General features: G+C 42.7%; 5 protein-coding genes across 5 annotated transcripts; 3 read left to right on the top strand and 2 right to left on the bottom strand.

Annotated features, from left to right (window-relative positions):
* Nucleotides 1-1,240: 1,240 nt before the first annotated feature.
* On the bottom strand, nt 1,241-3,113 carry EAF02_005913 (uncharacterized protein; the record flags this gene model as incomplete). Its single annotated transcript, XM_038901961.1, has 4 exons — nt 1,241-1,576; nt 1,685-1,885; nt 1,954-2,656; nt 2,938-3,113. 4 exons carry the CDS (start codon nt 3,111-3,113, stop codon nt 1,241-1,243), a joined length of 1,416 nt encoding a protein of 471 aa, XP_038758178.1.
* A 1,170-nt stretch (nt 3,114-4,283) lies between these two features.
* On the top strand, nt 4,284-4,781 carry EAF02_005912 (uncharacterized protein; the record flags this gene model as incomplete). Its single annotated transcript, XM_038901960.1, has 1 exon — nt 4,284-4,781. The coding sequence occupies one exon, from the start codon at nt 4,284-4,286 to the stop codon at nt 4,779-4,781; it is 498 nt and encodes a 165-aa protein (XP_038758177.1).
* Nucleotides 4,782-5,355: 574 nt separating this feature from the next.
* EAF02_005911 (uncharacterized protein) lies at nt 5,356-6,937 on the top strand (the record flags this gene model as incomplete). The annotated part of the gene is made up of 3 exons (XM_038901959.1): nt 5,356-5,475; nt 5,556-5,795; nt 5,855-6,937. 3 exons carry the CDS (start codon nt 5,356-5,358, stop codon nt 6,935-6,937), a joined length of 1,443 nt encoding a protein of 480 aa, XP_038758176.1.
* A 2,230-nt stretch (nt 6,938-9,167) lies between these two features.
* On the bottom strand, nt 9,168-9,908 carry EAF02_005910 (uncharacterized protein; the record flags this gene model as incomplete). The annotated part of the gene is made up of 1 exon (XM_038901958.1): nt 9,168-9,908. The coding sequence occupies one exon, from the start codon at nt 9,906-9,908 to the stop codon at nt 9,168-9,170; it is 741 nt and encodes a 246-aa protein (XP_038758175.1).
* A 2,316-nt stretch (nt 9,909-12,224) lies between these two features.
* On the top strand, nt 12,225-14,206 carry EAF02_005909 (uncharacterized protein). The gene is made up of 9 exons (XM_038901957.1): nt 12,225-12,654; nt 12,717-12,798; nt 12,861-12,883; nt 12,940-12,958; nt 13,021-13,108; nt 13,245-13,282; nt 13,332-13,392; nt 13,441-13,992; nt 14,039-14,206. Exons 1-9 carry the CDS (start codon nt 12,592-12,594, stop codon nt 14,079-14,081), a joined length of 969 nt encoding a protein of 322 aa, XP_038758174.1. The 5' UTR covers nt 12,225-12,591; the 3' UTR covers nt 14,082-14,206.
* Nucleotides 14,207-14,619: the final 413 nt, after the last annotated feature.

Here is a 14,619-nt window from a genome sequence, read left to right as displayed (position 1 = left end):
TCAGGAAAGAATTAGCTGAAGAATTCCACAGACAAATTGTACTGTAGTTTCATTGTGTCATATTCACTATTCACTGTTCACTGTGGAATCTTGGAGTTTTCAACACAAGCTTTTGTTGAATCATTGTGGTGTTGTGAAAGATGAAAGGATGCTGATGTTATGATGAACAAGAATGACCTTTGTTCATTTTGATATATCTATTTACAAGCTTGCAATGAACGTGGACTGAACACCTTCACCAAGAAGAAAGAGTGAAGAAATTCCACACAAACAGAGCCTCACATCTCAATCACTCATCAACAAACTCACCCTGTCCTTAACCTTTGGGATTTCTTTCCTTCAAAGAGAATCTTCATCACTTCTCTTCCTAATTCTTGCACTCATTCTCTCCTTCAATATCTTCGACTATCCCCGCGACTCTCTTAGATCCAACCTCCAGTTTCTTAACGCCCCAAATCCATGATTCTTATATTAAAACAAATGTCTCTCACTTCTTTCCACAGACAACACGGGTCCCAGTTCATGCACGCGACTTTGAGCTACCCAAAAAGCCCCTTGACTGCAAAGATTACAAATCAGAAAAGCAACTCCAACAACAAATCAACTCTCCCCTCTCCCTCTCTCCCCTCTCCCTCTCTCCCCTCTCCCTCTCTCCCCTCTCCCTCTCTCCCCTCTCCTCTCTCCCCTTTCCAACCACCAAGTGCCAATCCTCCCCACCACCTCCTCTTTCTCATCCCCACGATTCAAAAATTCACTCCCCAACAATCTTATCTTCTCCATACAGCACCAACCCAACGACTCCAAGTATCAACAACAAATATCCACCTCTATCCTACGACTAAACCTCTAATTCCATCCTCTTTCCATTTCTCCACCCGAAACAGAAGTTGCATGCGAAAAAGACGTTCCTCGGAATGCGATAAAGTGGAAGGATGCATACAAAATCAATAATATATAAGACTATTGGTGGCTTTGGCACTTCACTGCGTTTCGACATGAAAAGCGTTAAGATGGAAGAAGAAGAAGACGAAAGAGAAGCATCATGTAACGAGATGGTGAGGTATTGAGTTACAAAGAATATTTAGTAGACGCTTTCAATACGATCTATCGAAGAATCAGACCGGACTTCTGGAGGACTTGTAGTTCAATGCTTGTGCACACAAATTCCAAATACTTACTCCCAAACTGTACAAGAAAGGAAAATCGGCTTATCCCACACCTAACACCCTTTCAACTCAGCCTACAGAACAAACCTAAACCCCGGCCAATCATCCCCCCAATTCCCCTCTTCTTCCTTTCCCTCTTCTCTATTCCACCTCCGCCTCTCCTCATCTTCCCCAAACCTATAATCTCTCCCTCCCCTATCTCTAATCCCATTTTCTCTCTTCAATCCGAAGAAGAAAACCGTACACATGATTCCACACATGACCAACAATCCCAGAGAGACTCCATATCCCACAGGATATTTTGGCGCTTGATTTGTGATGAAGATGTTGGACGCGACGATGCCACCGATATTACCCACGCCTATTTGAAGGGCGGTGGAAATGGAGCGTTTGTAGTGGCCTGCCATATTCTGTTTTGAGGATTAGTAAGTGTTTGGTTAGATGTGAGGTGATAAGAATGGAATGATTGAGGAGTAACGTTGATGGGGAGGAAACTTTAGAAAGTTTAAACAGCATACGTTAGCAACCCATGCCCAAGTGACTGGCTGCGTCATATATCCGCCCGTAGTTATGAAGAAACAAGCCATGTATTTCACACCGGTCGAGACGTGCGACTGGCAAAGAAGGATCACGTAGCCAATGATACCAACCGCGACTCCAGCGATCGTGAAGGAGAAGCGATGCTGAAGACGATCGGTCAAGTATGCTATTACAAGACACTGTACACGGGTTTAGTAAACTTTATATGCAGAAGAATCAAGGTCGAGAGGGTTGCGGGTCAACGTACCGTCGTTGTAGCCACACAATATATAGGTATAGTTCTGACCTGACTACCAATCGCTGTATATCCCATTTCCTGAATGATTGTCGGAATGAAAAAACTAGTGGCATAACCAGTATTTACAACTCCCATATACATAAAGATTCCTACGTAGATTTTCCAATCACTTAATATCCTCTTCAAAGATTCTTTATTCAACGTGTTAAGCTGGGTATCTTCTCCCATGTCATCTTTTAATCGTTGGACTAACATTTCCCGTTCCGATGATGTGAGGAAAGATGCAGTTTCGGGCCAATCGACTAGAATACCCAGGAATTTGAAGGAGAGAGCAACAACAATGGTGAGAAGCCCTTCGATTATGAAAATCCAGCGCCAGCCACTATAACCACCAATGCCGTTCATATGAGCTAGAGCATAAGCAAAGAGACCTCCAAAGGCCCCAGAAAGAATCGAGGCCGCAAAGAAAAGACTAAGGCGCCACTGCAATTCATAACGTTTGTAGTACATGGAAATCAGGTAGACAGCGCCGGGAGAGAAACCAGCCTCAAAGAGTCCGAGGAGGAACCGCAGACCAACCAATGCACTATGGCTACGCACTAGAGCTTGACAGACTGTTATGATTCCCCAAAGTGTCATTATAATAGTCAACCAAAGTGATGGTGGGAGGCGGCGAAGGATTATATTGGAGGGAAATTCAAACAAGATATAGCTTTAAATTTAGTTAGCAAAGATCATTTACGTACGTGGCTACATAATGTGATATTCTTGATTTCTAAGTCATTCCTGAATATTTATCTTTGGGAATTCTGAGTCCAATTTGACTTTGCAATTTCAGGGGTAGGTCCACAAAAGTCAAGGTGGGAGCTTACGACGGGAAGAAAAACCATGAGAGCAACATTAAAATCATTTCCCACCATCTTCAACTCCTCAGTCATCCCTTGTATCTTTGCGTTACCAATATTGACCCTGTCGAGAAAAGCGAGAACAAACAAGATCATGAGTGGTAGAACAACATGCAAATCAAGCTTCTTAAGCAGAGATTTCTCAATTGATGGATTTATTTGGCAAGTAGATACTTTAAATGCGGCGGTGTCTAATTCCTTCGCCGCGATCGAAGACTGCTTTTCACGTGGGGAAGATAGTGGGAAGTTGGATGAGACAGGCATTGTTGTTGAATGATCGGAGAAAAGTACAAAACATAGTAGTTATATGATGGGCAAATTGTGGCATTTGTTTTTCTTTTAGGCGTGGAATTAGCACTTGACGTGCAAGTGATGACTACACCGGGTAAAATAGAGTGTGACTGTAAGTGCTGCCACAGTGGACCTTGTGCGGCATTTGGTTCGGTACAAAGATTGGAATCAACTTTCAATTGGCTGAGCATGCATTATTGGACGTGAAATTGTTAATGCGGGTAAGCCTTGTGTTAGAGGATGTATGGAGTGAGACGGATTCCCCTCGTGTTACCAAACAGCATACCTTTCGATGCGGTTATTGATGAATTATGCGAAAAATTAGTTTTACGCTGATTAATGACACTTTTAAGTTGATCAATCTGACATAACCTGCAGGCCGCTCTTTTATTTAGCCCCAAGTTACAGTTGGTCAAGATCTCAATTGTCAGATAGGTTGCCGCTTCGAGCTCCTGAGACCGTCGATAGATCAGGCACAAGAAATGCCAATTGTTCAACCATTCGCTTCCATCTCTGCAAGCTTTAAACATCGAGTGATTGGCGTATCCTTATATTGGCATGCGCGATGATGAAGCCGAAGGAAGCGTCTGAATAAGGGTTTTCAGCAATTTGAGCGATTAACTATACTTTTAAACGGGCCAAGTGAGACACAAAGATGTGTCACAGCAATTAAGATTGACTGGTCTAGCAATCTGGGGTCGAATACCGAAACGCCCTACAAAGCCGCACTGAAAATTGGGTACTCGCGGCTACTGACAAGAGAGAAGCCAATGAGGCCGCCATTGACGCGCGGGATTGTTGAAACATACACAAAAAGCGGTTAGCGCTAGAAGCTTTGTTCTGGCACGCAAGAAGCCTGGACCTTATAGAAGGCTTCTGAATTTCATTCGACTACTAGCCAGTAATGAAAAAGGCTCAAATCATACCAGGTGACGCTGTGGCTGTAGAAGGTGCAAACCTGAAATCTTTGTTCAGCGCTATGGTCGCGACGGGTCCAGTCCATATGTTGGCAAACGCTGTTTGTCATGCGGCGGTAAAGATGTGTATAAAGAAATAATAAGATGGCATCACGAACTTCTCACTTCATTCCCATTTGCCAATCGTTTCATTTCAGACTCATCACTTGAGAGTCATTATACTACGATGGATTCTCCACGAGTGCTCAAAACCCGCAACTCAAACATTACCTACCAAATTATGAAGAAGAATCGCCCATCTGCGTCATCCTCAACATCATCAAAGAGAGGTAGCTCAAAGTCAAAACCTAAACCGCTCGAAAATCTCGAAGCAGCAAACAATTTACCCTCAAATACAGGCTTGTTCTCACCAGCTTCATCAGACGAAAACCTCTCCGCCAATGATTCGGATTTCGAGGACAGCGATGAAGAATTAGTGGAAGTTACCTTGCAGCCACAATCGAGAGCCCATAATCTGGACTTCTATAAGGATAAGATGGAGGACTTGGCCAAGACGTATGAGGAGATTATAAATCGATGTTCTTGCCCAGAGGCACAACAAGCAAGCCCCTACTTGTCTCGAACCTCCTCTTCCTCAAGTTGCTCTTCAAAAAGACATAATCGACGTTCTCAAGATGATATCAGTAATGCAAACCTCTTACTTCTTCTCCGTATGGTGGAATGATACTTGATCAGTGTCAATTATTGATGGGATATATCAATGTAGAGGGGAGAGGGATGAAAGTGGTTTTGCTGCTTGAGTTCCCTGCATCTTCAAGCTCCAAGCTCCAAGCTTCACGCCCTCGAGGTCCTCAGCTAATGTTGGATGGTGGGGCTAGATGCACTAGTCCCATTATAGATAGAGCAACGATAACCTTGGAAGGCGGTGGCAGAAAATATCTCAGGGTCAAGAAAGATGATGGTAGAAATTTGTAAAATAGCAAAAAGCAATGACATATAAGATGTATATAATGACAGAACTCACGCCCTTAAAATACCGGAGCTGCAGAAATTCTATATTAATTGACAATAAATTTAGGTAAAAATTCTATTTCCATGGAGACTTGCTCCGTAGTAAACTTTTTATCCTTGCATTGCATGATTAGCTCCGATAACGCTTAGATTGTCAACTCTCCCCGGTATCTTTTTTTATCCTTTGATATGTATATATATTTTCAGTACGACTCATCATTGTTGCTGGGAGTCACATATAATTTTCAACACTACGTCCTCTTTTCGCCCTCTGTATATAATTCACAATGGCTCTTCGATTATCTGCGAAAAGAGTGACAGCTGCTTTGAAAGCTGGAAATGTATCACCGGTTGTCAATGGCTACATGAAAAGAAATGCCTCACAAGCAATGGCCTATGCTACAAATGTAAGGCATGAATCGAAGCACATTATTGATGCATGCCATGATGTGCCAGTTATTTCATACTTTACTAACACGAAATCTAGAGTGACGCCAATATATCGCATCCAGATCCTTCACCAAATTCACAAACAGCACATCTCATCGGAGAACAAGCTCCATATATGGTTGCCACCTATGTCCGACCACCACCAATGTTTGTGAAGGGAGCAGGATGTCATCTTTGGGATGTGGAAAACAGGAAATATCTGGATTTCACAGCGGGTATAGCAGTCAATGCTCTAGGGCATTGCGATCCAGAAATCGCAAAGATAATGTTAGAACAGGTAAATTCTGCCCCTCACTTTCCCTCAAGTGACTCATCTGACCCCATACACTACATCAGGGAACAACTCTTATGCATACTTCCAACTTGTATCACAATCCATGGACCGGGGCCCTCTCTAAACTTCTCATTGAGAAGACTCTTGAATCGAATTCAATGCACGATGCGCAAGCTGTCTTCATCTGCAACTCGGGCAGTGAAGCTAATGAAGCTGCCATAAAGTTCGCTAGAAAGACCGGAAAGGTCGTTGATCCATCAGGAGACAAGCATGAAGTCGTTTCATTCCAAAACTCTTTCCATGGTCGAACCATGGGGTCATTATCTGCCACCCCAAACCCTAAATATCAAAAACCATTTTCTCCAATGTTACCTGGATTCAAATATGGAACATACAATGATGTGGATGCTATCAAGGATTTGGTTACGGAGAAGACCTGTGGTGTTATAGTAGAGCCAATTCAAGGAGAGGGTGGTGTAATTGTGGCTACCGATGAATTCCTTACCGCACTCGCAGCTCGTTGTCGTGAGGTTGGTGCAGTCCTCATTTATGATGAAATTCAATGTGGACTTTCACGAACGGGAATCTTCTGGGCCCATGCTTCATTACCAAAATCAGCCCATCCAGACATCATTACTACCGCCAAGGCACTCGGAAATGGTTTCCCCATTGGAGCAACAATTGTCAATAAGAATGTAACGGAGAAGATCAAGGTTGGTGATCACGGAACTACATTTGGTGGAAATCCACTAGGATCCAGGATAGCTCATTACATTGTCTCTCGACTATCTGATGCATCTTTACAAAAAGATGTCCTCAAGAAGTCAGAAATATTTAAGAAGCATTTCCAAGCCTTACAATCCAAGTACCCAGAACTGGTCAAAGAAATCAGGGGCAAAGGATTACACTTGGGATTACAACTTAGCCAAGACCCTACACCTATCGTCACAGCTGCTAGAGAGAGAGGTTTATTGATTATCACTGCTGGAACCAACACTTTGAGATTTGTACCAAGCTTGAATATCACCGAGCAAGAAATCGAAGAGGGGTTCAGCATTTTGTCTGAAGCAATGAGGATCGTTACTTCTCCAGTAGAGGAGCCACAGGGAGCTCAGGTTCATGGTGAAGTAGATTCGCCAAATTAATGATGTATTGAAAGTTTATGGTACCCAAGTGGATTGCTTGCATACAGTATAGAACGGCGTTTAGTGGCGTTGAGCGTATACAAAATGGGTTGGAATGTTTGATATATACCTACCGATAGCATTGTCTCGCAATGTAATTATATCAATTAACCGCGAGTATATGTTGGTCTCATTTGATGGATTTTTATGACTTTGCCACTTTCCCCAGCCGTGGTAAACAATCTCTGCTGTGATCTCATTGTGAAGCCCATCATGTCATTTAGCTTTCATAAATTGCGACCCGCATTCATTGCCAAATAAACAACTCATCTCTTGTTTTGTACCATGTTAAAGGCTACCTAGGTATTCGTGTGAGAGAATTTACAGGATTCTTGCATCTAGTTCTTTACTATGAATAAATCACGCGGTTGACAAGGTAATGCTGTTGTAACCAACCCTCATCGTTCGACGAGAATACAATACTTGCTAGTACCAATCTCCGTTATTGATTTCGCAGTACCTAGAGTTCTTTTCATCGCAACTGTAAAGTGCATTAGCTAACAACAACTCGATGTTTACTCTCGCCAAATCAATCAAAATTTCTCTCTCGCAACCTTCAGTCTGCAACTCACCACAACCAACCACAACCAATCTCTCCTAATCTATCCTCAAATTTACCTGCAAGGCCTCCGCATAATAGTCAAAACTTCCACCAGCTCCTCACCAAACTTTTTCCATTCCTCGCTGTTCAAATGTTCTTCTTTGTTTGGCTTAACTTCCACATCTCGAATCCTTTCAAACCCATGTTTGGTATATAAGGGAACACCTGTTTGCGAACCTTCCACATAACAATCTAATCCGAGTTCATCCGCTTTTTGAGTACCCCATGATAGGATCAAATTACCGATTCCGTGGCGGCGATGAGAAGGAGAGGTGAGGATTACTTCGACAGCTGGGTTTGTATTAGCTTGCTTTCCATTTTATTTCACTCACATCTATCTCATCACATAGCAAGATGGCACACCCAACGTCCAATTCCTTCTCACTCTAACATAGAACAAAAATAGAAAGATAAATACACCATAATGCGTACCCCTCCCTCTCCTCTTATCTCCACCCAAATCTCAAAATTCCCCTTCGCATATTCTCTCTTCTCCCCTTCCAGTAGCCACCACGGATCAATCGCCTCTTCACCTCCATCCCCATTACTATCCTCATCTTCAAGAACAATACTCCAATATCCTGCACCCGCGATTTTGTCCGAATCTTTGGGCTCTGTTACGTATACCCAGTGACTGTATTGGTCGAGCGAGTGACGCACCCATGATCGAGATGTGAATGCGTTGATTGATGGCGTCGCGGCGGGCGAGGGGAGTGGGGGTAAGAGGAGCGTAGAAGAGTTGGAGGATGATGCTTGGTGGGATGGAGAAGGATTGCTTCTGTATTGTTATGAGGGGAAAGGGGTGCGCGGTTTTGAGAGTGTGGAGGGTGTAGGGGGTGGTCATAGTTCTTTGGAGGGTTTGCGTATGTAGAAGAGAGAGAGAAAGAGATATGTATTTTATTTCACTCTCTTTCCCTCCTCTAGATATACATATTCCTAATCTTTTCAGATAAGCAGTGTTAGTATATCAACAAACTGTATGTTATGTTATGTTATTTTATGTTATGTCAGGTAGCCAACGATATTTCGTCTGAACACGGAATACTAATCCGATACTCTAATAGTCCAATTCGAACTGCAGGTATCTATTTGGGTTATCTTTTCTAGATTCAAGTTGCTTGGTATAGTTAGTGGGTAAATGTTGGGATATTTATGTGTGAGATTGTGGGTGTTTTTATCTTTTGATGGTCTTGATCTTTGTTTTTGTAGCCTGTTGTTGTTGGTGGTGGTGGGGGGTAACGTTTTGAGAGTGTTGGGTTGGGATGAGATGTGAGATTTGGATATCGATGATACTTAGGTATAGTGTCTTAGTAGTGTAGGTGTGTTATTGGTAAATTACGACGAGTAATGTGTTATACGTAGAGTCGAAGTTTATAGCATATTCTTATTTCTTGACTTTATCACTTTCACACTGATGTAAACACCGTTTCCCATTTTCATTGGTGCACTAACACTTTCCCCATCCTCCTTTGTGTCCAAGCCTTATTTCATCAATCATTAGAGTACATATAGCAATATCCTGCTGACATCCAGGAATCGAATATCTCGAGCCAATCCCCAAAGCAAATTTCTCAAAAACTAGCCCTCCTCCTAACTCAACAATTGCAATGTCGGAGCATCCAACCAAACTCTAACCCTTTCCCTCGCTCCATACCTCGAGATTTCCTGTTCCCTCCTCCCCGCATGCGGTACCTCGCTTGCCCTTCCCACAACCACATACCTACCATTTCCCTCCTTTCCACTAGCATCCCATCTCAATATTAGTATCGTATCACTATCATCAATTTGATACATCAGATCACCCGTGGTTGCATTATCCGGCACATAATGCAGTAAATTTTCACTCGAAATAGATATGCGCACGCGATTTTTACTACCTGTTCCTCCAATAATTGGAGTCCAATCGAGACCTTTACGAAACATGATATCGAGATCGCGCCACTTGATCGCTTGCTGTACTTTGCTACTTGCGAAACCTAAAAGTTTGTTTCCAAGGTTGGAAGAACTTGAAGATGGTTTGTCGCTTGGGCTGGAAATGTTGTTTGTGATGGGCGAGTCTAGTTCGATATATGAATTACCCTTTGGAATTGCGCGGCTATATTTGGCATGGCCGATGTGGGAGAGCCGGTATGTGTCAAGATTTTTTGTGAATCCGAATTCGTTCATTTTTTCATGGATTTGAGCGACTTCTGCAATAATCGTTTCGTGGCCTTGATGAGGTAGGACCCATTCTGTGAGTGGTAGATCGTCAGATGCAGGGCTCAACCATGAGATGGTACCTTCTAGAGTGCCGTTGAATTTCAGTGTGGCTTTGGCTGTGGAATTTAGCATTTTCCGTTGCAAATATTCATCTGGTTTTGGCGCCTTTAGAAGCCTATGTATCGCCGCGGCCGTATGCCTAGCTGTGTAAAATAGCGGTGACTGATGCTCGGAAAAATGATGGTTCAGAATCCTTGAGCATATCTCCAGGATCGAGATTCCATAGTCGACAGGTATTTCTCGTTTACAGCAGTCATGGGCAAGACTATGTAGTCCGAAAACTTTATCACGAATATCTTCGCATTGTGCTTCGCTGTGTAAAGAGAAGCTCAAGAAGTGGATGTGCTTGTTCCCCGTGCGTTTGTCTCTCCTTCCTTTGCCGGTGCAACCGGCGTGGGATGCTATCCTTGATCTTACAGACCAATCTGTATATTTTCTTGTCTCGGATATTCAACCAATGTTCAGAGATTTGCTCTAGATTATCACAACATCGAGCGAGATCTTTCCACTCAAAACTATATTCACCGCACTGAACCAATATTTCTTTGGCCAGGGTTAATTCTTGGATGATCCAAAGTCGTTTCCAGTATGGGCGATAGAACAATCGACATAATGATTCCAGGGAGCGACTTGGGCTTGAAGGCAAGAGCGAATAGGCTAGTCCTGTGGTAGGTAATTTTTGGTCTGATCGTCTACCTGACCGACTGAGAGCTTGAGGAGTCCTGATCGCGATGGATGGAACGAATTCCGTCGTATGGACATTGTGAGCGGAAGAAAACTCTACCCCTTCATCAACGCCTATCCAGCAAATCACTCTTGTCGCTCGTTCATAAATCTTGCTCATCTGCCCCACTTGATGGTTTCGCTCAAATGTATCACATTGATTGATACAGAGTGCGTCTAGCCAAAGGATCCGTTCTGTATGTTCGTTCCTTAATTGATTGAGTGCGGACCAAAGATTGACTCGAACTAGACATTTCTGCCCATTAATAAAGATCATCTGGCGATCTCGTGGTGAACCCCATTGATACGACAAAGCTTCATACTGAGGCCTGTCAGTAAAACTTACACATCTCAATTCGCATTCAATATGCACGTTTAAGGTACGATCTGATTCAATGCGAAATTTTGGAAGGAGGTGTACGACTCGTATTTGATATTCATCAATCGTCAAAGACCTATACATGGAAGCATCCATCCTGTCATTTTCCTTGTTGCCAAGATTCAATTAAACAGTCGATGGTATTGTCCACATACGTGGTTGTGAGTGAAGTTATTCATACTGATTGAGAATGAGGCGAACTCAAGGAATGCAAGACGGGAAGCAATCAACATGGTGGCGCTTTACCGTACATTGATTGATCGAAGCTGACGGTCCTGCTTACAATCAGGGCTCGAATCGAATTCTAACGGTTTCCGACTGGAACATGAGATGATGGATTTTGTGTAGAATATCACTCGTGTTGGGAGATGAAGAAAGAACGAACGTTTTATTCACGCTTTCATTCTTTATTAACAGTTTTTATGATGGGTATACTCCGTAGCTTCTGGAAGAATTTCATCGTACCGTAATCCGATAGATTAGTTTAACCTTCATTGAGTTAACCATAGTGGATTAGACGATTTTAATGCGATCAATGCGATTAGATAAATGAAATGAAATTGACAGCAATTAAATTTTTAGGTTGGTTCTGGTGATTCATATGCATCTACGATTAGTTAGAAGGAAGGTCTAGCGATTAAAGCCCCTAATGAGCCTTATCTGACTGGGTGGTCCTACTCGAGTAGAGTTAGATAGTTGGAGGCTGCAATGCTGCATATACTCGACGACATGCAAGATTTATTAGAGCCTCCATCGTTCTGCTTCGTATATATACATACACTTTGAGCATGGCGAGCATGGCTGATCGAGTTCTGCTTCATTGCATTAGCCATAGCATTAGCTATATGTCTTTGTTAGATGAGATATAATAGATTCCGCTTTTAGATGCCTAACTCAAGTCACTTACACGTACAAGTTTCACGACATGTACGGAGCATTAGAACTTCGAGCCCCCACAACTGACATAGTGTGAGTGTGCGTGCTATGAATTTACATACCGGTACAGTATCGCAACTCATCGCCAAACAATTTCCAAGGCTACAATCTGATCGGTTACGAGCAACTACTTGGGCCAGTAATGTATCTGGACTGTCTATACATGACTAGTTTATATCCCCAGAAGTTCAAACAACGAATCTATCAGATGAAAAATTTGATCATTTTGAGTCGAGCGTCCGATGTGCCCACGCCAAGTACCGAATTTGATCCATGGGGCACAAGGAAATACATCCCCGGAACCAGGGTTACGGGAAGTTACGTCTCTTCATAGGCGGCACAAATATTGATTGAAATACTGTGCAGTACCGATGTTCGATCTTATTTGCATTGCGAACAGTGGTCAGTACCGTTGCCAATCTTACATATTTTTATCGGTAGCGTTCCAGAACCACAAAACCTTCAAACTCTATTTCTGTTGCGTGTGCAAAGTGGGAGTAAGAGAAATTAGAATTCGATATTTTCATTTGGGGGATCTTCATCGCTTGCTCCAATCGTTGGAAAATTGGCTTGAAATCCCACCTTTGATAAACATCGTTAACTTCTTAAACTCTTGCATCCACAATATCATTCATACATATCAAGTGCTCCCTCGAAAAAGTTACTTCTGCACGCCGTTTTAGTCATTAATACAAAATATATACAAGATTCGCCATCATGTTCGGGTTTGATATTGTGGTTACAGAAACGACGGCCGTTGAGCTAGAAGTTGATCCCGCAGTTCGTGGCCTCTGGATTTATTCAACTACATAATATATGCAGGACGTACTAATGCTTTCAAGGTTGCCGATACATATTACTCCGATAGTGAAGAAGAATATGGCCCGGAAACGACGAGAACATTTCACGAGGATAAAGATACAAGTAAGTCCTCTGTCTCATTCTCCGCACATAGCACGATGCAGGATATTACTTGACCCTCGTAGAATATAAATTACCTATCGATAAGGTAAGAGTTGTGCTCCAACTCGAAAAATGCCCTGGCTGAAAGATGTACTTTGCTAGTTCGAACAAGATAGATTAGGTTAGTACATTCTGATCTTGGATGATTCTTTGGTTCGTTGTACAGCAGCTCACTTTGACTAGATCTTCAGCACCAGATGCTGAAAGTTATGATGGATGAAAGAATATACTTGCCACCTTTAAATCCAGAAGAGGTGAAGCATGTCCTAGAGTCAGTAAAGCTCATCATTTTTTAATCCCGTGATCCCCACCACTCAGCCTTATATTGTGTCTTGCTACACAAAGACACATCATTGGAGGATCCTTCATCCTAAGACTATGAATTACAGTTACTAACTTCTATTTAGTGTTGGGACTGGACATGGGATATGGGCAGTTGAATTTGGTAAGTAATATCAAGCTTCATTGTCAGAGTGCAAACCTAACCAGAACAGCTACTGAGTACCCAAATACGCAAGTCATTGGAACCGACCTTAGCCCTTCGAAACGTGAAAGGTAAGCTCATTCTTCAATACTAGTGAGCTTTGGCTAAGTACTTAACAGTACACCCGAAAACTGCAAATTTATTGTTGCTGATGCCGAGGAAACATGGGACTTTCCACACAAATTTGATTTCGTCCACATGCGTGATCTGATGATGTGTTTCAGTGACCAGAAAGAGGTCTTCAGATCGGCTTACAATGCTCTTGAGCCTGGCGGGTATTTCCAGATTCTCGATGCGAAACTCCCGCCAGCTGCTATTGACGACTCAATGGAAAGCAGTGGAATTGCCAAATGGTTCCAAGCATGCGTTGAAGCAGGCGAGGCTGGCAGTAGACCTTGGACTAATATCCCAAAATACATGGAATGGTTAGAAGATATTGGGTTCGAAGAGGTAACAGAGACAATCTACCACAATCCGATAAATGATTGGGCGATGGGAGCAAAAGAGAAGAAAATCGGTGCAATGATGCAAAAGGACATAAAACGATGGTTGTATTCAACCACGCGGACTGTAGTAGAGGGGTCGAATATGGATGAGGCAGAGGTCAAGGAATTACTTCTCAATGCGAAGAAATCTGGAAGGGACAGGAATATTCACGCATATATTCCCATGTAAGTTCTGATCTTCACATGAATCATGCCATGCTAATCTTTGTAGTTATGTTGTATGGGGTAGAAAGCCCTTCCCGAGCGAAACTTGAACGATCGCAGGATTTCTTTCTGGGGGAAATAGACCATGGGTGGGGATTTTCAAAAGCGCATGAAGACTGATTATTCTTCATACTTCTTTATACCAGCACTAGGATATCTAATTGCTTCTACATTACGATACCAAGAATACACTATTTATTTATTAGCTTCTGCTTCTCTACGTCAGAATGATCTTTCGTGTCCTGTTTGACAGAATTGCCGCGATGTGTATCATCGTACGACGGTTGTGTCACTAACGCGTCTACGGTGATACCAACCGTTGACGTTGTGGGTGATATATCCCTCCAATATAACCTCGTTTGATCGGAACCAAAATCATTGAAATGGGTCGACGGGCACCAGTTGAGATTTTCCCAATCAGTCGGGCTAAAGCACACTTTCACGACACGCGTCAGCCATATTTCACAACATATCCGAAGCCAACAGTTGTATGAAGCTTGAACAACACACTACTTCAAAGTTTGGAAGTAGAACGATTTACACTTCGTCTTAAAATCATAAACACAACTTCAATTCCCCAGGAATCTA

The sequence above is a fragment of the Botrytis sinoallii genome (genome assembly GCF_014898435.1).
Source record: "Botrytis sinoallii strain Bc 23 chromosome Unknown BSIN_009, whole genome shotgun sequence".
NCBI lineage: Eukaryota > Fungi > Ascomycota > Leotiomycetes > Helotiales > Sclerotiniaceae > Botrytis > Botrytis sinoallii.
The sequence above is the reverse complement of the archived record's forward strand: the minus strand, read 5'-3'. Positions and strand labels throughout refer to the sequence as shown.

Coding starts and splice junctions, on each gene's coding strand:
- EAF02_005909 (XM_038901957.1), top strand. CDS start 12,592: ATGTTCGGGTTTGATATTGTGGTTACAGAAACGACGGCCGTTGAGCTA. Junction 12,655..12,716: donor AGCTAGAAGTTGATCCCGCA/GTTCGTGGCCTC, acceptor AATGCTTTCAAG/GTTGCCGATACATATTACTC. Junction 12,799..12,860: donor TCACGAGGATAAAGATACAA/GTAAGTCCTCTG, acceptor TGACCCTCGTAG/AATATAAATTACCTATCGAT.